The sequence below is a fragment of the Podarcis muralis genome, chromosome 2 (assembly GCF_964188315.1).
Source record: "Podarcis muralis chromosome 2, rPodMur119.hap1.1, whole genome shotgun sequence".
Taxonomy (NCBI): Eukaryota; Metazoa; Chordata; class Lepidosauria; order Squamata; family Lacertidae; genus Podarcis; species Podarcis muralis.
Genome location: NC_135656.1, coordinates 99,024,729 through 99,048,924, shown reverse-complemented (window position 1 = coordinate 99,048,924; position 24,196 = coordinate 99,024,729). Strand labels below are relative to the sequence as shown.

General features: G+C 43.8%; 1 protein-coding gene across 27 annotated transcripts in view; it reads right to left on the bottom strand.

Moving 5' to 3' along the window:
- MAGI1 (membrane associated guanylate kinase, WW and PDZ domain containing 1) overlaps positions 1–24,196 on the bottom strand; it is a 472,724-nt gene that overhangs the window by 89,853 nt on the left and 358,675 nt on the right. For 17 of the 27 annotated variants that reach the window (XM_028719473.2, XM_028719477.2, XM_028719479.2 and 14 more), the window contains 5 exons: positions 19,710–19,916; positions 17,336–17,549; positions 14,963–15,045; positions 11,137–11,172; positions 3,287–3,344 (listed from right to left, as the gene is read on the bottom strand). In XM_028719473.2, the coding sequence (XP_028575306.2) occupies positions 3,287–3,344; positions 11,137–11,172; positions 14,963–15,045; positions 17,336–17,549; positions 19,710–19,916 (598 nt within the window). The remainder of the gene's footprint in view (positions 1–3,286; positions 3,345–11,136; positions 11,173–14,962; positions 15,046–17,335; positions 17,550–19,709; positions 19,917–24,196) is intronic. The other 10 variants (XM_028719478.2, XM_028719462.2, XM_028719484.2 and 7 more) reach the window with 3 other exon arrangements.

Genomic DNA, 24,196 nt, shown 5'->3' with positions numbered 1-24,196 from the left:
TTGCTTGCTTCATCATCCACACAACTCTTACATATATGTTGATCCTACTTGGAGGTAGGAATGGACGGATAAGGAGGAAAAAACCAACTGTGGAAATGGGAGGAAATGACAATAGACAAGCTTGGAATTGTATTATCCTGAACATGAATTCATACTATTCATCAAATTTGATAGTCTCATTATGCAATATATTTTCCCTATCTAAATAATGTGTGTTGAAAAAAGCTATCCCAGAAGAACAGCAATATAGTGATGCATCAAATGATCAGGGTATCGGGGGAGAAGTGAAATTACAGTGTGAAAAGCAGAATTGTGTGAATCCTACCTTTCTAGCTCCAGGAGTTTTCTGGCGAAATGAACAACAGCGGGCCTGCCACTTATACAAGGGGTCCGTTGTGGGGGTTTGTGCGCAAAGGCACAGCTGTGCAAAGTCAGGAACCCCTGGAACTGCAAGGCTGAGGGGTGTTTACTGGGGTCAGAGAAGGTTGCAGGAAAGTCACGTTGGTACCCGTGACTTCCCCAGATTCCAGTAATCAAAGCACGGGGCTTTAGGAAGGATGCACACAGGCTCTGGAACGCTGTCAGGAGCCCTCGTACTGCCTTCCCAAAGCCCAGTAAGTGAGGAAAAGCCACTGGGTGTGTGGGAAAATGAAATAAAATAAATGGAGAGTGGGCTTCTCTCACTCTGCATTCATTTATTTGTCCTCCCACCACCACCAGCAGCATAAAGTTGTGATTGTGTTAAGTAAAGCAAGCACAAGTTGTGGGTTTATCATATATAGATTTCAGCCTGCTGGTCTTTTGGTATGGAAACTGATATGGATGTTCTATGATCTACAGTGGAAGTGTGACTCTGTTGGTTCTCCCAGTGTTTTTTGGTACCATCGACCATGGGCATCCTTCTGAGTGTAAGTTAGGGGTTCAGTGCTGAAGTCGCATTCCTGGGAGACAGGCCCAAAGGAGTGGATCTGGTAGGTTGTTGCTCTTCTCCTTGGCCAGTGGCTAATGGGGTTCTGCAAGGCTCCGTCTTGCTGGCACAACGGTGTTTAACCTCTAAATGAAGCTGCTGGGGGAGCGCATCTAGGTATTTGGGCTGCAGAGCCATCAGTATGCTGATGGCACCCAACTCTCTCTCTCTCTCATTGCAAAGTTGCTGCTCATTGGTAGCCATCAAAGACTGGATGGGGTGGAACAGGCTGAAGCATAAGGCAGTCACAAAACAGAACTGCTGGCAGTCTGTGTACTGTCTAAAGCAGGTGTAGCATGTTCTGAGTGTGGTTACAGTCCACCAGAAAGTTCAGGTTTGTGGCTTGGGTGTGCTCCTTCACCCAGCGCTGTTAAATGTGTTGGTGGCATCAGTTGTAAAAGGCTCCTTATTCCAGCTTCAACTGATTTGTCAACCAGTCCACCCTGACAAACTCAGACATACCTCCAATGGCCTTCAGACGATGCGACCACTGTAACACGCGCTGTGTGGGGTTGCCACCGAAAAATGTTTAAAAACGGCTACCAAAGGTTGAAAACAGGATGCCGACAGATGCTAGACATTTTGATTCTACCATGCCAGTTTTCTAAGATTTGCATTGATTTGTCCAGTCGCAGACGACTTTGGGGTTGCACGCTCATCTCGCTCTATAGGCCGAGGGAATCGGCGTTTGTCCGCAGACAGCTTCTGGGTCATGTGGCCAGCATGACTACCACTTTCTATCTGTTCAAGGAGCTGGTGTTAACATTTTAAGTACCAGAGGACTTGGAACTAGGGTAACTTAATGTCTGCCTTCTCTCATACATTCTTCCCTGCATGCTGTGATCATCGCTTAGAGCAGGGGTGGCCAAATCCTGAGGGATTGCAATCTACTTTCAGCATTAAAATCTGACAGTGATCTACCCCCTTTTTTTTAGGGAGGGGAAATGCCCTGTTTTTAGGGGTTCAGGCACACGGGACTGTTGTGGAAAGGGAAGAACTAAGAGGCCCAAGCACATGTGTCCAGTGCTACAGACCAGCTCTTTAGATCCCAAACCATTGTTTCTCTTATGCTGCTTTCTCATGTTACCAGCCAATTTTTCACTGAAGCAGAGGACGTAATATAAATGGATTATTTGTGCACCATGCATTCACACGCACACACACACACACACACACACACAGTGGGTTGGAAGATACTGGAGAGATTTCTTAGTATGGTGTTTAATAGCAAAAAAAGAAAAAGGAAAAAGAAAGAGAAAAGATAAATATTTCCCCTTGATGTCTCCAGCGAAATAAATGTCATGTTTTAATTATACGGTTTGCTAACGTTGGAGTCCAAGGCACCGAGGCCATGAGTTAAAACAACAAACATACACCATGAAAGGTTAACTCTTCCAACTAAAGAAAACACTGTGAGCTGAGAGATACCAGGGAGCTCATCTATTCATTCGTACATTTAATTAAATATGCATTCTTGTGGGGGTTAGCAATGAAACTAAAATGGAATCTCAATTTCTTAAGGGAGAGAGCTGCCGTCTAAATCAAGAGCAAGGCAGAATTGGGGGGTGGGGGGGGGGAGAAGGAAGTCGTCCTTGTAAAAATGCTGCCCCCCCCTGCTCACTGCAGGATTCCTTCTGGGTAATGTTTGTTTCCACACATTTGGAATAAAGTCACAGTAGTCATTTTGGCTACACTGCAACGCTAGCAAAAGCAGGAATTAAAGCCAAAAACTGTGACCCAGTTCAGTTAATCTAAGAAGATTCCTGTCATTAAGAATGCCAGTTTGCTGCCATATTCAGATAGTGAATCTGCAAATCCTGTGCCCCTGCTTTTCAGACACAGGCAATGTTTCTGAACTGGCATTTACTTAGGAACCCAGGACTTAAAACTGAGGTCTGTATTGTCTTCATTTCACAGCAACTCTTTTCAATACTCATTTTCATTAAACAGGTTACACCAGACCGCTAGTATATCATTCCAAAGCATACAGGAAATGGAGTTTCTCTGAGGCTGAATTTGTGTTTTCTCCCTTAATTATCACTAGGGGGCGCACAAGAGCAATGCATGAGGTACCCTCCTCTCTCTCTTTCCCTTTTCAAACATCCATACTACAGAAAGAGCCAAGTATTTGCAGTTTTATGCTGCTAGCTACCTATTGGCACATAGCACCACAGCCTGTTAACGATAAATCACTCAAGGTGGCTAAATTTCCAGTGACAAATGCCCAGCTCTAGTGGATTTCCACAGAGTGGTTGGATGCTGCTATCTGCAGCGTGTTAAGGGTCACATAAAAATCATTACGGCGACAAAGTTACTTACTCTACATAGTAGACACCATATACAGGATCTTCAATCTTTTCCCAACCAGTAGGTAGTTCTGGAAACAAATGAATATTACTTATTTAAAGCATTTTACTTTCACTTGCAGATTTATCCTCCCCGCTGCCCCCAACTACGTTTTCACATAACGCTTGCTGCAATCCTAGATTACATGCAACTTTTAAGAATACGCTTTTTAAAACAATCTATTCACTCACTGGACAACACATTCATGGAAATGGCTTCTCAGGACACATTGTGCAGCTTAAAGGGTGAGGCACACACAGTCTCTTTTACCCAAAAAGGTAGTCTGTTGCAGTAAAATGAACCAAGATGCAAATATGTCATTCCTTTAGTGCAAAGGACTCCCACCTGTGCAACAGAACTTCTTGTTTTCTTCTCCTGGTGATCCCTTTCCCCAAATGCACAGGAGGCATGTGGGCTGAATATGTCATTTTGTGCAAGTGGGGTGCCCTGCCACTAATAGGAATAGCTTCGCTGGATGCAAGCCCAAGAGTCCTAAGGTACAGCATCAGCTTTCACAGGTCAATCTCCTGGGAGCTTTCGTGCAGCACTTAGTTCGGTGTCAGAAGTTTTTGTTATGGCTGTCAAAATGCATTTGGGTGGACATTTAAAGGCAAAAAGGCTTACGGAGCCCAGAAGGTAACAGGGCCCTGAAACAAGGATCAAATGACGGCAGGCTCATATTCATTAGCTATGTCTGCAGAGCGAGATTTTTGAAATTCTTTACAATAGAGAGTAACACAATTATATTGCAAAATAGGGGCAGCGTTCCCAGCAACGTCACATGATCCGGTGTCTTTCAACATGTTCAGCTGATGTCCATGTGAACACCCCCCCCCCAAAAGGCAGATCCTCCCGCAGCACCTAGCAAACTGCTAATGTGGCCCAACTTGCAGCAATTGTCTCTTAGCTCTATCTAAGCACTTCACATTTCTATCACAACTGAAAGGGATCAGAATCCCGGTGCTGACAGCATAAATCTCTGTGCACGTGCAGTCATTTTATCATGTTGCAAAACCTGTCACAAAATCATTATCCCTTAATCGCACCTTAAAGTAATTTTCAGTTTTACAACTGCGGGGTGGGGGAATGCAGCAAAAGGAAGATTGCTCAGGAAAAGCTAAGAGCTCCACGCCTGCAGGTTTGCAAAGCTGGAGGCGTAAATACTTCTATAAGCATAATTAGTCAATGAAGAAAAACCATTTGAGCGTACATCGGAGTTTGCTTTTTTAACTTGTCTGTTTTGTTTTCTCCTGCTCTCGATAAGAGAGAATGGCGCATCAAAAGGGCCACAGGCACCAAAACATGAGATTTGCTCTGAAGAAGCTCTACTTATCAGAAGCAAATTGCTACCTTTTTAAAAAAAAGAAGGGGCGGAAAAAGCTTAACTTGGGTACAGTGCCTAATAGCTTTAAGGAGGATGGGATGTGCCATCCTCTTCGAAAGGCAGCCATGAACAACCTCAGAAGACACGAATCCATCATTTGTCCTCTGTGGACACAATACAGATGAGGGCAATTGTGTGGGCTGTGTAGTCTGAATGATAAGAGCAATTCTTCCAGCTCACAGGAAACCTTTTCCAATGAATCACTTTTGCTTTCCCCAGTTTATGTGAGCATCACAAGCCAGGACTAAGAGAGGTTTCATTTTGAACAAAGCTCCTGATACTCCACTTGAGAAGGTAGGGGTGGGGAGGGTTACTTGACTGAACACTTCCCATATTGGAGGGGGGGAGGACCCATTGTGTATAGCAAAAGTTGGTTCAAACTTGCTGGGACTCCTAGGTGTGCACAATGCTCATGGTCATCTTTCAGGCTTCCCAAGGGTATCTGGTTGGCCACTGTGAAAACAGGATGCTAAGCCACCGACCTGATCCTGCAGGTTCATCTTATTACTGTAATATATTTATTTATACCCCGCCTTTCTCCCCGATGGGACTCAAGGCAGCTTACAGACAAAAATAAGAACCACTAAAAATACAATTAAACATTGAAAAAAAATCAAAGCTACATACATATATAACGTTTATTAAAACCATCCCCAACATGTTAGGTTCTTAAGAGTTAGCTAATGTGGTGCCATCCACAAGTTGCTGGACTTTGGCTGCCATCAGCCCTAAGCAAGCAAGGGTTATGAGAGTTGCAGTCCAATAACACCAGGAAGGCAGTCTTGGATCAGAGCTACACTCCTCAATAAGTCAAGCTTTCACAGGCAGGGAGTTTTTGATGTGAATACAAAACAAGGATTACTTTGCTGGAGCAAGCCAAACATCCATCTAGTCCAGTCTTTCTGAAACTTGGGTCTCTAGCTGTTTTTCCAACTACAATTCCCATCATCCCTGACCACTGGTCCTGCTGGCTAGGGATGATGGGAGTTGTAGTCCAAAAACAGCTGGAGACCCAAGTTTCGGAAATGCTGATCTAGTCCAACATCCTTTTTCTCATCCTCAGCAGGGAATATTAAAACACACACTCCCCACCTGAATTCTGACATAGCACACTCCAAATAGGGTTTTAACCATGGGCTCTTCCTAAACTGATAGGGTGAATTCAAAGAAAGACAGAGAGAGTAAGGAGACACTCTATGCTCAGCATCAGTGTCTTTTTCAGAATCAGACCATTTCATTGAGCTTACCTATAATGGTAAAAAATAACCAGCGTGAGAATTATTCTAAGACCACAGCAAGAAGCAATGTTTGTGAAACGAGCATTAGTTTTAACAGCACATCATATATGCACATCTACTTAGAAGGACATCCCTATAAGACTTGTTCCTAGGAAGCACATATAGGATTGCAGCCTTGAAAAGGAAAGAAAAAACACCCAAACCCTATTTTGTAGCTTGTACAACCAAACGGTTGCGCAACATGAAACAGTTATCCAGTGTGCTATTGACAGGCTCCAGCTACAATGCCATAAGGACACAAATAGCTCCAGACTGAACAGCAATGAAACCCTTATAAACACACATGGGCTAATTACTCAAAATGTATGTTTGCAATGCGGAAACTGGCTGAAAATCAAGAGAAATTATTTAATGAGTTCTGCTCCACATGTTCCTTGTTTGCAAATAAAAGGCAGGTTTCCCTCCAACTTCCCCATCCCACATCTCTCTTCTTCTTTTTTTAATGCTATCCTTCTGAAGCATCTTTGGATTCCTTGAGATATAAAGAAAGGAAAGGAAAGCCAGTGCTGATTGGGGGTAGAGGAGGAGTGGTTTGGAGGTGAATGTGCAAGAAAGGAAACACTTGGCAAGAATGATAAACTGGTCTTTTCTGCAGACCAGAAACAAGGGCTTTTTGGGTACAGCATTAGAAGGCAGTAAAATTGCCTCTCAGAAGACCCAAATTTTCCTCTGCAATCCTTCACCAAAGAAAATCGAACAAAATATGTTTCCCCCCCCCCCTTTGTTAGAGTCACATGTGAGCTTAAGATCTGGGCTTTAAAAGTGCTTCAAAGATATTACATCTCTTTTAACATCAATGTCTGGGTGTCCAAAGTACTTCCAAAATGTGGAAGTTGAAGCTGGCTGGAATGTCACTGAAGAGAGAAATCAGCTCTTGGTCTCCGTGTTTAGTACCTGTGCCATTTTTTTTTTAAAATGTACCAAATAAAATGTTATTAAAATTCACCTTGGAGAGATTTGTCCCTGCCTTTTCTTTGCCTTTTTGATCTGAAGCATTTTGACAAACAAGTGCTAAATTCCAAAAACAAACATCAATATTGAAATTGTAAGCAATGTTGTTGATAATCCACCACCGAGGTGAAAGGTTGCCACTTAAAACATTACCAAAAAAAGAAGCTTTTCTTTCTTTCTTTCTTTCTTTCTTTCTTTCTTTCTTTCTTTCTTTCTTTCTTTCTTTTTTTTGTTTTCTTTCTGCCTTGAATGATTTGCATTTTAACAGGTGTGCACAGGTTTGCATGTGGCTTCTCTGGAAATTCACACTTAGGGGGGGGGAAAGACGCACATGCAACATTGGGGGAATTGCAAAGCCAATTGGAGAATAAACTTCTCATACGTCGACTGGGTTTTATTGGTGGGGTTGCTGCTGTTTCTTTTTTGTATCTTTATTTTGCATCTTATTATGATTTATGTGGAAATTGATCAATTTTGTTGTGTACTTTTTGATGTTTGGTTTACGACTACTCTTCTGTTTGTAGTTATGCAATTTTTGGATGTGGTACACCGCCTTGAGCGTGGTTTTGGTTTTGGAAAGGTGGCATACAAACAAAACGATTCGTAGAATCACAGAAACATAGTTGGAAGGGTCCCTGAGGATCATCTGGGCATCACCTCCTGGACTAGATCAAACCTGCAACCTTGGCGTTATCAGCACCACATTCGAACCAACCGAGATTGACTGACTGATATGTTACTTTACTTCTTTCTGCCCATGCTCAAACACACAGAAGGTAGTGACGTTGGCATTTTTGGTTGTCCTCACCCTGAAGAAACTTATGGCTAGTTAGTAACATGTGTGACAAGCAGACTGGCCATGATTGTATCAGTGTTGTTGTTTTTTGCAGATGTAAACACTGCCATTTTTAAAAAAAGATGGTCAAGCATGTGGGAAGGGGTGGACTGAGCCTTGCTTTGTTCACCATGACTTCTAACCGTTAAGGCAGGGGTCAGCAACCTTTTTCAGCCGTGGGCCGGTCCACCGTCCCGCAGACCATGTGGGGGGCCGGACTATATTTTCTTTGGAGGGGGGGGGGCAAATGAACGAATTCCTATGCCCCATAAATAACCCAGAGATGCATTTTAAACAAAAGGACACATTCTACTCATGTAAAAACATGCTGATTCCCGGACCGTCTGCGGGCCGGATTTAGAAGGCGAATGGGCCGCATCCGGCTCCCAGGCCTCAGGTTGGTTTTAATACAGGGGTCAGCAAACTTTTTTAGCAGGCAGCCAGTTCATTGTCCCCCAGACCTTGTGGGGGGTTGGATTATATTTTTTTGGGGGGGATGAACAAATTCCTATGCCCCACGAATAAATAAAAGGGCACATTCTACTCATGTAAAAACACACTGATTCCTGGACCGTCTGTGGGCTGGATTTAGAAGGCGATTGGGCCGGATCTTAGTTTGCCTACCCATGTTTTAATATATATGCCGTGTTACAGTATTTACTGCTTGCTGCACAGCACCATGAGATCCCTTTGGGATGTATATTTAGAAATATAACAAATGAGTGAATGATAAAGTAGTACAAGCTCCAAATAGTCAGGGGCGCACAGCTGAGCTGCCAGAGAGCCACGGACCAGCTGCAGCTCTCCAACATTTGTCCTAGAGCGTTTGGAAACGTGAACCGTCTCTTTCACCTTTCATAGAGTTTAGTGCTTCGAACACCGGGGCGCACGCTGCAAAGCAGGCCTGCTGCTCAGCATATGGAAGAAGAATTGTTCATGAAGTAGAAGGCTCAATGAATATCAAAAGCAAACAGAACACCCACAAGTGGGAGATGAACAAGTCAAAAGGGCAGGGTGCGCCCGCCAAACCCTGTCAGCAGAAGATATGCGTGAGGGTTTTTCCACTTGCGCAAGGGGGCTTTCCCAGCCTCTGCTCCCCCTGAAACTGGCTCAGGGTGGGTGGGGTGGGAGAACCCCTCAGAACATAAGGGGGATTGCTCCATCTGGCAAGCGGATATGCTTGATATGCAGATAGGTTTGTGCAGATGGAACATTTGTAAAAGCGCAACGTTGCATTGTATCCCAAATCTCTAAAACATGTTCGGTGGAAATCAACTTCTGTTTTACTCAGTGGACATCTGTTTATTGAGTATACACGTTTATTGATTTGAATGCTTCTACTCTGAGGGGGGAAAAAGAAGTTTGTTGAAAACCTTCCTATAACCCTAAGTGCCAGAGGCAGCTCCTCTTTTTGGGTACCTGTCCTAAGTGTATCACTATTTTGCTCTACAGTGGTACCTCGGGTTAAGTACTTAATTCGTTCCGGAGGTCCGTTCTTAACCTGAAACTGTTCTTAACCTGAAGCACCACTTTAGCTAATGGGGCCTCCTGCTGCCGCTGCGCTGCCGGAACATGATTTCTGTTCTCATCCTGAAGCAAAGTTCTTAACCTGAAGCACTATTTCTGGGTTAGCGGAGTCTGTAACCTGAAGCGTATGTAAACTGAGATACCACTGTATTTATATTTGCCTTGTTAACATTTTGTTAGAGTAAGCTACCAATGCTGTCAGTCTTAAGGGATCAGCTTCCTCCTTGGATTCTGAAAAAGTTCATTCTCTAAGTGGGACTGGAAGCATTTTATCCTTAGTAAACACACACACACACACACACACACACACACACACACACAAATGCATGTGTCTGAATACTAAGACACTGCACAGTGCACAGCCTGCCATTTCATACACTGCAGCTGCTGAGCTACATTTTGAAAGGGTGATAACATATTGTAGGAGAACCATGTTTCCTAATATGCTTTAAAGAAAGGCTACACTCGTGGCTGATGTATCAGTGAAGGACTAACTGTTGTGCAGTAAACGGATGCAGCGTACAACAAAGAGACTTCAGGGAGAGCTAGGCAAATCAAGTCTGTGGAGGAGGTGTCTGATGCTGCACTCAACTCTCTGCTCCTCCCTTCCTTGAGTCGGAAAGCAAACCACACGCCATCTCGAACAAACTGCAAGCACTGGTTCAGCTGCAGGTGCTACCCAGCCACACCATGGTTTGTTTTCCCCACTCAGAGAACAAAGCGGAGCCTGCTTGGGAAGCGAACACAAGCACACAATTCATTCACAAACAAACCTCCCTAACTATGGTTTGTAGCCATCATTACATCCAAACGCAATCAAGTGTCTAATAGTGGATGGGGGACGAAGCAATAAGATATAATTGCCTGATGGTTTCAGAGATACGATGATGGCATCACAACCATGCCAGCTGCAGATCTAGTCTAGCTCATCAGGGTTAGAAAGGGCCATACTCTGGAAATAGAACCAGGCTTGTAATCCAGATTCTGCCTAATTTCTGGAATCGCTTCTGGATTCTTAATCCCCAATGCTAAGAGCAAGCTTGATGAAATATACAGAGTTCTGGCAGTTTCAGGTGCGGTTTAGGCCGTGTGGAACCACAGATACCCCCCCCCCCCCAAAAAAAAAAGTGGGTGCAAGAGAGGGCATGATACAAAGTTGAGTCATGGCAGAAAGCAATCTGTATGCAAGCACTGGACCCTACACTATTATGGCGGCATTCCAGACTACTGTTAGATTCACAAATCAAGTACCCAACTTCAAATGCGAACTGAATATAAAAGCAATAGTAGTTAGCATTAATGAGAAGCATATACACATGTCCTGTAGCACAGAAACACTTTCAAACAGTGAGTTGTATCCAACCAAGTCATTAAGTGAGTGGAATGACTCCCGTTTCTGCACTGGTGTTTCCATCTCCCTGCACATACACAACCCCAAATGCTCTGGGATTTCCCCCAACAATACAGAGCAGATTTGGGGCAGAGCGAGGGGGCTTGCAGAAACAGAAGAGGGCAGAGAAGTTTACATTGTGTGAGCTGAAGTCATTCTGCTTGTCCAATGACTTAGCCGGATTTGACCCAGAGTCATGTAGGGGGAAAAGGGTTGACGGCTCCACAAATCTACTGGACAGCAACAACCCTGCTTGAAAATGACATGCTTAAGCAAAAACAAGCAAACAAACAAAGAAAAGAAAACACCTTTGGATAAGACTATGTTAGATCTTGCTTGAAATTAAAAGAAGAAAAAAGTGATACAAAGGAAAGGATGTTAAAGCAGTTAACGGTGCAGTCCAACCAACGGTGCAAAAATGAGAGATGGATGATTTACCTAGTTCACTGTCCAGTTCCTCCGTGTGTACCCCTTCTTCTCCAAAGGAAGAGCAGTAAGTGAGATAGAAAAAAATTAAAAGAAAAATTCAGACACCAGCACCAAGCAAGAAATTCCTTCCAGTATACAGCAGAACCAACACCAGGTTTTGTACCAACCTAGCCCAAACCCATACGCCACGACACCTTAGTCAGGAGGGACACTGTGGCCACTGACAATAATACTGAAAATATTTTATTTTTTGCATTCCAAAAGGCTAACAACATGGATCTGCTCTCCTCCCGCCCCCGCCCCCCGGCTCAATGGGGGCTGTCTGGTCTTGTCAGTTTAATTTGCCAAATCTAGAACTTGGGCTTCCCATTCATTTTGTGAATGGTGGAAAGTCTAAGATGACTCTGCCTGCATATCCCATTTGGAAAGTCCTTGTGACTAGGCAGAGCTCCAGTACTTAACTCAGAGCCCTTGCACATGCAAGGAATTGGAGCCTCAAAAGGAAAGCTGGTATACCTTCAACTATTACATTATCTAAATTAAACGACCACTTCTTTTGTCCCCAAATAATTAACAACTAAACCCCAGTCCAGTTCAGCTTGTTCTTAAAGAAGAGCAGAACTCCATTAGAATGAATTGAGACTGCTCAGGGCCCATGCTCATAGGTTGGTGAACCCATCCAGCTACCTTTTCAAAGCCAAATAAATGGATAATATTAAGCTGGTTATTCAGGTGTGCTTCAAGAGTTTGATATACGTGTTGATTGCTGCATATTGGACTTTGGTCCTACTCTAGAAACTACATGCCTCAAGTATAAAGTCCTACTTTATACTTTATGGTTGCATTAAGGGACAACCACTTGCAGAGAGCTTCTATGAAATAAAGCGTAATTTGATCATCCATTTACTTATTGCATACCATTTCCATCTGCTAACAATGTTATGAATGACTGGGGATGTCATTTTGTCAAGAAACAAAATTGCAGCCAGCAAATGAAAGATGATAAAACTTGCAAGCAAATGACTGATAAAAGAATAATGGATTCGGTTTAGCACAAGTCAGCCAGAGAATCTCAGAATTTCTCCAAACATGAGATACGTCAACGTAAAAAGATTTGTATTTTGTGGTTAGATTAATTCAAAACTGGTAATAGATAGCTGCCATATGGCAGACAGTGAATGCATCCAAAAATTATGTCCAGTTATGTATTTTTCTAATGGTTATACCTGTAAAAAATGGCCTGCATGATTCTTAAACACTTGCCCAAGTTGGAGGGCCCAAATAACATACTTTTTCATGTGTAACAATCCAGAGCAAATTCCTGGCACATCTAGCTCAAAGATCTCAAGGAGTATCACTGGGAAACACCAGTGAGAACCAGGGTCAGTCAGAGGAGACCACAGTGGACTAGCTGAACTACTGCAGGATTCACCAACCTGTTGCCCCGCAGATGTTTTGGACTACAATTCTCATCAGCCCCAGTCAGCACAGGTTGCAGTCCAAGACATCAGCACGGGACCAGATTTGCAAAGGCTGACCTACTGGGCCTGATTCAATATAAAGCATAATCACACCTTTATATACTCATATGCGTAAACCATGCAAAGTTACCAGTGTTATTTCACTGAGGTCACATTCCCATACTCAAAGTTGGAAATAATAATAATTTAAAAAAGGATTTCCCTTCATTTGCTCCACAGGACATCCTTCACAATTTAAAAAGAAGAAAATCACGGTGCACATCAAAATAAAGTAACAGTTAAGTATTTTGACATTTATACCCCCTGCCGATGCATGTATTCATTAGCTACCCCATAGGCTGCAGAAAGTAAATTTGCTTAATAAAGCAGTTGCCGTACAATCACACGTCTACTCATTAAAAATTATAATACTGGGATATATTAATTGTGCCTATTTGCTGGAGTTCACCGCCTATTTGTTAACCCTAGTTTTGAAATGGGAATGGCCGATTTGTGCAAGAGGACAGGAGATGTCGATGCCGAGGTAAGCCCAACTGAATTCAGCAGGACTTGCTCCGAGGGAAGGGAGCACAGGGCTGCAGCCTTGAGGCTTCTCATAAAAATGTGGTCTGGAGGCTGGCGTTAAAGAAACTACTTAGCGTAGGGCAATGTGGGGAGTGCGTTATTTGGAGGGACACCTCCTACACGCAGGCTGGTTTAATACAAATTTCAATATAACGGTAATGCTTCTTAAAAAGCCATTTTGGAAACAACTTCAAAAAAATTGTGATTGCTAGTTTCTGGAGAACAACTGTTAATGCATCGATCAGCTAAGGGCCAGGCTAGATGTGAGAGTAGCAGCATCATTTCTGCTTGTTCAGAAGCCTGTATAAATAGGGCCGAGAGCAGGGCCAGCCCACCCATGAGGCAAGTTGAGGCGACTGCCTCAGGTGGCGGTCAATGTTGATCTTTTCCCCTACCTTCCACTTGTTCCTCATGTGGATCGTCCCTGATCTCTTCTTCCCCGGGGACACCACTTTGGGGTCCACCTCAGGTGTCAAAATGTCTTAGGCCAGCCCTGGCTGTAAGCGTCTAATTCTAAGCTCCAAAGGGACATGCAGTTGGGCCTTCCTCACCTTACCTCTCCCAGATCACTTTTGCCCCAGCGCTGCCTTAATACCCGATTCATATGCGGATGGGGAAGTGTATGAATAACTGTGCCTGCCACCATCACCTCTAGTTTGGTCCTGACACATAGCAATTTGACCTACAAGTTAAGTTGAGGGTGTTTAACCATTTTGTTTCATTTTGTTTTAAAATGAACTTAAGAATCAGGCATGTGTTGCTGCCCCTTTCATTTTCTCTCCTCTCAACTTTCTACCTGTTGTTGTTTTTTAAATTGCTGTTACATGCCCCATTTTCTTCTCCCAAGTTAAATTAAAGTAGCCGGGTTTCTTGAGTTGGAAACTGGCTGGCATCCTGAAGGTCTCAAGGGGTGCAAATATCAAATCTGATTTATGATTTCAATAACTGCTGGGAAATAACACTGCAAAATTGGAGTAACGTATATATACACACCTTTTATTTTCACTACGATAAGCAATAATGACCATTGGATCAAAATGAAGTGATGAAGCTGCAATATCCCATACACTGCATTATACAGTGACTTCAGACTAATTGTAGGATTCTATAAGGATGGAATTAAATTGTCTTTTCCTTTTTTTCTTCTTCTTCGGTGGCTTCACCAAAGAGTAATTTTCAAAGCAGGAGAACTGTAGCTATGATTTTAGCTGCTGCTGCTTCTTTTAAAAAAGTAATAATATCCAGCTCAGAAAAGCTGCAAGGTGATTATAGTGGAAAAATCATAGAAGGGACTCAAGGGTCATCTAGTCCAACCCCCTGCAATGCAGGATTCTCTGCTAAATCATCCAAGACAGATGGCCATCCAACCTCTGCTTAAAAATCTCCAAGGAAAAATTATCAAGCTGAGCTCGCTGAATTGGCCAATTGCTGAGGATGCTTCTTCTGCTAATGCCATTGTAGCTAAGTCTGCCTTCAGAGTCTCTATAGAGGCCAGAATTCTATAGCTGAGGGGCTATACAAAAATTATGCCACCTAGAACTTAGGAAGATTCTGTCCTGCATGTTGCCATTTAAAAAATGCTTCTGGTACACATAGCACATACGCAGCAAGGGAAATCTGTACCAAGGACATAGTTTAGCACCCCCCCCCCCTCCTGCATTATGATACAAATCTGGGCCCCACTGAACCAGCTGTGATTTTGAGAGGAGAATCCGGTTCCACTCATTCCTTTGCAACCTTAAGTTAGGCAAAATGTTTTCCAGATTTCATTTCAGCGCTTACTCCCTTACCGTCATCTTCACATTCTTCTAGAGGCTTTTGCTGTTTGTTCAGGCACCGTGGGTCTAGCCAAGACGTCGTTTTAGTGTTATGGCTGCAAACCAAAAAGAAAAGGAAAAAAGAAAAAGAGACCTTTGTTAAAAATAAAGTATCAGTGACAGAAAAATAGCCTGTGGCCACCACTTTGACTCATCTGAGCTAAATCCATTTTCATTTAGAACCGAGCATAAAAATTAAACTTTCTAAGACATGGCTTCCAGTCTAGTCTCTGAAAATACAGGGAGAAAAGGGAAACGATGATATTTGAAGATGCAATGGTGGTGGGCCCATTTGGATGGACCTACCCACACAGACTGTGTTCCTGAATGATCTGGGGCAAATCTTTCCTCTTACAGACCACTTGAAAATTGTTGAGGGATGAGTTAGAATTGTAGAGTTGGAAGGGACCAGTTCACCCCCCCCCCCTGCAATGCAGGAATCTTTTGCCCAGCGTGGGGGTCGAACCCACAACCCTGAGATTCAGAGTCTCATGATCTATCCGAGCTCTAAGAAGCAGGTCGGATTAAAGAAATGCCTTTTACACTGATAAGGCATTACTGAAAAGTGCCAGGACCAGAGCTAGCAATGTGCACATGGCACTCCTCTGAGCTGGCTGGCACTATATGATAGGCCAGATGTAAACACAGCCCTTCAATGATCCTGCTCCCCCTATCCCAGCGGCGTAGCTAGCTGCTCGGGGGCCCGATTCAGCGCATAAGTCCTGCAGCTGGGGGCGGGGCGAGCCAAGGCAGGGCATGTTGCGTGGCGCCTCTCCACAGCCTCCCCCTCAGCTGTAGGGCGGCTGAGGCAGACGCATGCCCCACGCTGCTTGAAAAAGCAGCACGGAGCTTGCAGGCAGTCCGTCCACCGCCTCCCCCTCAGGAAAGACACGTGGCTCAGGCACCCTGCAGGCCCCACGGTGTGGCACCCAGTGCCCCCCCCCCCCATATCTCACTTAGCTACCAGTAGTGTAGGAAGGTGGGTGTGGTGAGTTAAGGAATTATTATTATTTTTTAAAAAAGTGTCGTGAGCCTATTTTTTTTAAAAAAAAACCCCCACATATTTTTGCCATTTGTCACCCCCTCAGTGATAACACTCGGGGCAGCCCGCACCCCCCCTTCCTACGCCACTGCCCTACCCCCACCAATCCGCCTGGTCACCTTTCTGACACATCTAAAGGCATGGCATTCTAATTCTTGCAGCGAATACATCATTCACCTCCTTTCCTTTCAGTAACCTCGATGGCTCAAACACGGCCCCCGCTGACAAACAGGGAACTACATATAGCATTCCGGTTCCAGTATCAATTTAAATAGCATGGCACAGTTCCTTCCGCAAGTCTCAAAGGGAGTTTGCAACACAACCTAACCCTCCTCTGAAATTATGTGGGGGCATGTACCTTTGAAGACTTCACTACTAAACAGCAGACCCGTTCTCAAAGGATGGACTTCACAATCCCTGCCATAGATTATTGGCGATATGAAAGCGGGAGTGGAAGGTCGCTGTTTCACACACTACTTTACCCACCCTCGCAATACAGAAGGCAAAAACCGTTTTAATTCTTTTGTGCACTCCAGGGCAATTAATCTCTAACTGGTAAACCGGGGCATAGAAGTCCAGCAAGCAAGTCAAATTAACAATAATGGAGTAAAAGGGGTCTGCCAAGGTACAAAACATTTTATGTCCCAAGGGGATAAAGGGATTTTTATACAGTATTTGGATAGCCTTCAGAAGTGAGAAAACAAGATGCTTCTAAGACAAACGGTGGCAGAACTTCACAAGGTTCTGGGCCTTGTGATGAATGAGAAGCCAACTTTTTAGCTTGCCACACTATGATTTGTCTGCTATTGAGGGAAATGATGACTAACTTTTGAGAAGTGCAATGCATTACCGTCTACTGCCAAACTGTTGATGCTTTGACCTGCCAGAGAATTTAACAGGGGCTCACTTAGCTTCTGGTTTGTTTGGCAAAACAGTTTGATTGCTGCAGACAATAGTGTTTCCTAAATAAATTCCTCAACAATTATGCTTTTGTTTTCAGAATAAGCATGAATGAGTTACGGTTAAACTGCAGTTCAATGTGTGGCGGTTAATAGCATGGCATTCAGTGCAATGCCCTTCTAAGTCGCAAGTGAGAGAAACCTGCAGGCCCCAGGAGAATGGCAGCCCTTGGCCGTCCTTTGCCTAACTCCTTGCCACTTCCAGCACTACCACCAACCAGTAGAAAAAAGCCCCAAAGGCTGCCCGCACTGTGTCTAGTTCGGCCTCAAAAATGGGGCAACAGTTCAACCCTTCTCTCGTTTATCTGCAAGTTCAAAGAACAGACAAGAAAATGATCTCTTTACTCTATAAAGTAGACTTCTCCATTTTCTGTATAGGCCATCTCCCAGTTTTCAGGCAGAGGACCCAAGTTTTCCTCTGCACAAGGAGGTAGGTATTGAGGGAGCTTCTGAGAAGGTTCCGTGGTGGGAACAGTGGTGATACTGCTATTATTCACAGATGGGGGAGCTGAATCTCTTGTGCTGTGTGTATTGTGCTCGTCTTGTTCACCAGAGTCTGCTGCAGAAGGACACACACACACACAGAGAGAGAGAAAGAATTAGACACAGTGATTATTAGTCAATGGTACATTACTATTTTCACCCTGCTTGCTTCCATAATTGTTTGAGACACTTCGTAAAAAAAACATGCAAGCTAGATCCACCAAGCTGGGGCTGTTTCTTAAGTAACCAGTGAGTAACAAAGACTATTAGATCATTCAGAAATGGAGGCATATACCGTATATACTCGAGTATAAGCCAACTCGAGTATAAGCCAAGGCACCTAATTTTGCCACAAAAAACTGGGAAAACTTATTGACTCGAGTATAAGCCGGTTCACCACACCACAAACCTGGTGGTGGCGGCAGTGGCGGAGGAAGAACAAGCAGCCCAAAAGGGCTGCTTTCAGGCTGCTTGTTCCTCCGCCGCCGCCACCAGCGGCAAAGGTGGCGGAGGAGGAAGGAGCAGCCCGAAAGGACCCTCACTCAAGTATAAGCTATTGGGGGGGGGGGGGCTTTTTCAGCATTAAAAATGTGCTGAAAAAGTCGGCTTATACTCGAGTATATACGGTAATTACTGTATAGTTTGTAAGCCTGTCTTGTCCTGTTGTTTTCACCCTTGTCTGTTTTATTTATTTTAATCCATATTTCTTACTGGTTTGTTACAAACCATACAGGAATTTTGCAAGGGGGGGGGGGAGGTTAGAAATGGAAGCATGTCACATTGGAAAGATCAGGTTTCAATATCATACATCCGACTGACTAGCACCCAGGGCTACTTGACCAACCCACAGATGAGATACACATTTAATTGTTCTACAGCATGGGCAGGCAAACTAAGGCCCGGGGGCCGGATCCAGCCCAATTGCCTTCTAAATCTGGCCGACAGACGGTTCGGGAATCAGCATGTTCTTACATGAGTAGAATGTGTGCTTTTATTTAAAATGCATCTCTGGGTTATTTGTGGGTCATAGGAATTTGTTGATTCCCCCCCCCCCAAAAAAAAAAAATACAGTCCGGCCCCCCACAAGGTCTGAGGGACAGTGGACTTGCACCCTGCTGAAAACGTTTGCTGACCCCTGTGCTAGAGGAAAGATGGGGGGGGGGCATCAACCGAGGAAGGGACTAGGCTCATTATCATAATGCTAAACAGTGGTTTACTATTACATCCGAATGCAGCCTATGGCAAAGTTGCTTCTTGCAAACAAGCAAAGGTGCAAGTTCCCAAAATGAAGATCGGGGCCACTGCACTCCTCTTCCAGTCTTGCTGCTACTGGACTAGAATAATAGAATCACAGGACTGTAGTGCTGGAAGGGACCCTGAGGGTCATCTAGTCCAACCCTCTGCAATGCAGGAATCTCAACTAAAACATACACGACAGACAGCCACCCAACTTCTGCTTAAAACCCTTCAAGGAAGGAGAGTCCACCACCTCCATAGGTGCCAAACAGCTCTTACGTGATTGCAGCTGCATAAAATGCCAAATGAAAATTCAAGTCCTATTTAATGTGACCTCAATCAATTAAACATACATTCTGGTCCAAACCATGTTCACTCAGAAATCCCACTGCTTTCTATGGTTTCCAAAGATGTGTGCTTAGGATCATAAGACCCTGCAGATCTCCTAAATATTTTGCCCTTCATTTAATCAATGGCAGGATATTTTCAATATCTAACTCTCAAAGTAAGGGATCTGAAGTCAGCTGATTCTTGCAACAGGTTCCTCAGCTGATAAAGGAATATACTAGCGGGGATGAGAAAAACACAGCCGTTTCAGCTAGGTGCCAACTTCCGATTGCTATTTTTAGCCTATCTGATAGCTGAAAAGTCAAGAGATCGCACAGGCAGCTACCCAAAGTTCTTTTCACATGCTCTGCCAAAAGCTGCGGTTCAAAGCCTTAACTGTCAAGTCAAAGAAATGGGTTCTGCTAAGATCACACTCATTCATATTGTTAACGTAGGAAAATTCCTAACAGTAATAACTACAGACTTTTGTTGAGGGGAAGGGGGAAAGTAGCAAACGGTGAGCTGTGCATCCCTCAGGTGCTAAAGATTTTGTGAATATGTATGCACAGGAATTTTCTTGAGAAGAACCACCAATTTGCACATCCCAATTCCTTCCCCCCACCCCCGCCCACTGGTCGCCTCCTTCTTATACAAAGGCAAGCAAATAAGTTACCTGTAAAGCTACTGTTCATTTCAGGGACATCATCTTCCTCTTCATTCTCTGTATGCACTATGCCAGCATTTTGCATATCATTGTAAGACTTGGTTCGCTTGGGGGTCGACTGCTTGGAGCCGGACTGGAGGTTTTGCAAAGCATCAGTATTATTCACTTTCCCACTGAGGGGTTGGCTGGGAGGCTTGGGTGTTCCATAGTAGTTACCTAGGCAACAGAAAGACATTTGCGTGTTTGTTTGCTTTTGCAGATTTCGTGTCATTAAATATTTCTTCTCTCTTTTCTCTCCCACCACCACCACTCCCCTCCTCAGCTCCACCCGCCATAATCAAAGCCATTTCTCGTTCTTAGTTAACAGGAACAAATATTGTTCCCCACCCCACCCCCTTCCTGCCCACCAACTGAAAGAAAAAGCATTCAAAAGATGTCGGCTGTTTTACCTTCGTGAAACTTATTCATGTTTGAATTTTAAAACCAAAGAACCAAAGCCTGCCTTTTTGAGGTGCACCAGGCGTACAAGGATTAAAACAAAAGAAGACTGTGGTGAATTGGGGGCGGCGGGGGGGGGGAGGCCTTCATCTCATTACATTTGAATTTCAATTAGTAGCTTTGAAACACACACACACACAGAGAGAGAGAGAGAGAGAGAGAGAGAGAGAGAGAGAGAGAGAGAGACGGAAGCACTCACATAATACTGTGCCAGATTGAGAGTGAGCCCTGCATGAAATAAATAAAAAAAACCCTCAGTTCTTAACATCACCCAGAAAAGCGATGGAAGACTAGCATGACCTGCTTTAATAGGCATCCTCAATGGGTAGCAGTTAAACATTTTTTTTTTATTTTTTTAAATAAAGTGCTGTCCAAAAAAAGGGGAAAACTTTGCCAAAAGAAAAGGAGAATGGCAACACGTGGTATCTGCATTGCCAAGGCAGGCTTTTGGCTTGTCTAGGTCAGGGAGAATAGGGACAAAAGGCATCCCATGCACACATTTTTGGAGGCACACCCACCGGACATGCGTGCTCAATTACTTGGACACTGCAAACAAAACCTACATCAGAGCAGGTTTACAGGGGAGTCAAGCATACGAGGTGCCAATCCTTAAACTTAGACCACCATTGGACCTACAATTTCCACGGGTCCCTGGGAATAGGGATTGAAGCACTCTGGGAACTGTAACTCTGTGAGGGTGGGGGGTAGGGGGCCTTAACAAACAACAGGATTCTTTGGGGGAAGCCATGACTATTAAAGTGAAGTAAGAATGCTTTCAATGCAGGGTGTGGATGTGGCCTTAGTTCAGGCATCCCCAACCTCCGGCCCTCCAGATGTTTTGGACTACAATTCTCATCATCCTTGGCCACTGGTTCTGTTAGCTAGGGATCATGGGAGTTGTAGGCCAAAACATCTGAAGGGCTACAGGTTGGGGGTGCCTGTCTTAGATCCTTCAGGGAACAGGGATGGGCAGAGAGACAAGGCTTTGCAGCCTCCTCCAGAGACATGCCATGTAACACGTGTGTGTCACATGTGTGATGTCATGTACGCACAATGAGGTGTGTGTCGTCCCCCCCAATCTTGGGTGGAACTCTGCGCGTATCCATATGTAAAATCCCAGTTCCATATTGTTTTACTTTCTGACCCTCGTCACAGTCCCCTCCCCCCAACTGCAAAGAATCCTGGGAAATGTAGTTTAACCCTCACAGAGCTATAACTCTCAGCACCTTTAACAAACTGCAGGGACTGTCTTATGCTTTAATATATTCACAGTGTTCTGAAACTGTTAGGGAGTATTAATAAGGTGTGTGTTTTTAACAACAGCAAACACATTGTTCTTATTACATTTTTCTTCTTTCCTTTCTATAATGAGCTTAGGAGGACATAAAGGACTCCCCCTGTTTACTCTCACAACCACCATGTGAGCTTGGCCAGACTAAGTAAGATATAGTGTTTGAGAGTTATGGCTTAGAAGAGATTTGAACCCAGGTCCCAGGCCAACACTGTCCTCAGTTCCACACCACATTGGCTTTAACATCTTAGAGAAATTCAGAATTCCAGGTTCAGGCCATGGGAGGAAGTTTATTTCCAAGTTTCCGTGGGGTGGAGGTGGTTGTGGGGCAACGGCCCCAATCTGCTTTTAAAGTACGGCTCCAAATCTCAATTCACCCTGTTCAAATCTCTGTAATGAAGCATAAAGTTTTCATCTCCACAGGAGGAGGAGCACCTTTAACTCATCCTTCATTTTGAATCTTGAATGCACATGCATGCATTATTGATACAAAGGAAACAACTTATTCTACTAAAAGCCTTAATGGGAATAAGGAAGGTACGGCAGACCCACTTTTTATTAAGAGAAGGTATTTCTGTGCACTATATAAAGCCAGAAAAAGCAGGGGGTGGGGAGAAGGAAGGAAGGAAGGAAGGAAGGAAGGAAGGAAGGAAGGAAGGAAGGAAGAACGGAAGAACCAACACTTCATTGATCTTTTCTTTGCTCTGTTTTATAGAGGAGACTGAGGCTGACAAGCCTGTTGGGAAAAAATATCCAAGCAGGCTTCTCCTAAAATGGCATAATCCCTCTAGTGCTGCTCTCGTTCAGCTCCCATATGTTTCAACAGGACTCTGAAGCTGTAGTTAACAAACGGGTTGGTATCCAAAGCAGTGAGTTTTCCACAGTAGATTTCCTCTCCACTGTACCCTCCACTGCACTCATTGTTCAAATTTCAAAACAAGTTTTCAAAACGGTATGATGCAACGGTAACAAGAGGTTGGGAAGTCTACATCCCGATTCCCATTCCTGGGCTGGGTTGAACAAATGAAATTTAGAATACTCCCAACACAAGATTCCTAGCTTACTCCACAAATTCCTACTGCTAGATTTGCAGTCAAACATGTTGTTGCTGCTGCTGCTGCAGTTCTGGGTTCCATTTTGGTCACCACTGAAGTTCTGCAACCTGTAACCCCACAGACTTTTTAGGAATGTCAGAATCACCTTTTGCATCATAATTCAACATCACGGAAAAATAGATGAGGATCCAGCCAGAGCATAAGAGCATAAGCGGTATGCTTCCCTTTCAAAAGAGGGAACGAAGTTAACCTGGCTTGAGTCAGCAGCAGTAATTAAAGGTGAAGTTTGGTTTTCTAACAAGGTGGAGACACAAATGTCAAAACGGATGTCAAATGTTTCACTGCTGTGTGTATATGTCACCGACTGCAAGAAGAAATACACAGCAAAGCCTTGATAACCTTCTCGGAGGCAGTCTATTCTGTTTCTTTTTTCTCGATAATCATCTAACTGGTGGAATAGTTATCATGCTTCATCCTCTGTTAAAGGCTATCTCCTTTTCAGGTATTCATCCCTTTTCAGGTATTCATTTTTACGGGAGGGTGGTGGGGAGATAAAATGGAAGCTTATGGGGGGGGGGGAAGCAATAAATAAATGAAATTAAAATGGCATGGAAATGTAAAAAGGTAAAGGTAAATGGCCCCTGGATGCAAGGATAGGTTAAAACTGGCCAGGGGGCAATTCTATCACTCATAAATGAAACATTAGTATTTTGCTAACTTTGACTATCCGGCAGCTAAAATGCTGAGCTGATCCAGAGGCCTGTTATATGCGATGAATGTTGATGGGAATGCTATCCTGATTCCAAAGCCTCCTCCATTGTATCCCATTTGTTCTTTTCACCTCCTAATAATGTAAATTGCCTCAGTCAACCACTTAAGAAGCACAAGCACCACCCTATGATTTAGCACAACACACCCACTGCAAATAAGGAGAACAGTCAAAGCAAAGCGCATGTAGAACAAATCAACCTGCCGCCTGGAGACCTACTCATTCAAAGCTAAGGAAAGAGCAAGGGGGAGGAAGGGGGAGGAGAGAAAAGGCATTCAAGGAAACACAGCACTACAGTGGTACCTCGGGTTACAAACACTTCAGGTTAAAAACTCCGCTAACCCAGAAGTAGTACCTCGGGTTAAGAACTTTACCTCAGGATGAGAACAGAAATCATGCTCTGGCGGCGTGGCAACAGCAGGAGGCCCCATTAGCTAAAGTGGTGCCTCAGGTTAAGAACAGTTTCAGGTTAAGAACGGACCTCCGGAACGAATTAAGTTCTTAACCCGAGGTACCACTGTACTTGGAGGAGAGAACCTAATAAAAATGCCCAATCAATATCTAATCATCATCTTGGTTTGCACATGTATTTGCATTTCGCTGTGTATGCAAAAGTGGTTTTATTTATTTAAACAAATTTATTAAAATCGTTTGGACGCCACCTTTTATTTCACAGAAATACTAAAGCAGTTTACAGAAATAATACAACAGGCAGCATATAAGAAAGCATAACACAAAAACCGTATTAATTAAGCAGAAATATTATTATTGTCATTTATAAGAATAATAAATTACATGTATGGACCACTGCCCTTCATCTGTAGCTCTGAGAGCAGTTTGCAACGTGAAAATACAATATAGAAATAAACAGTATGAACTGTAG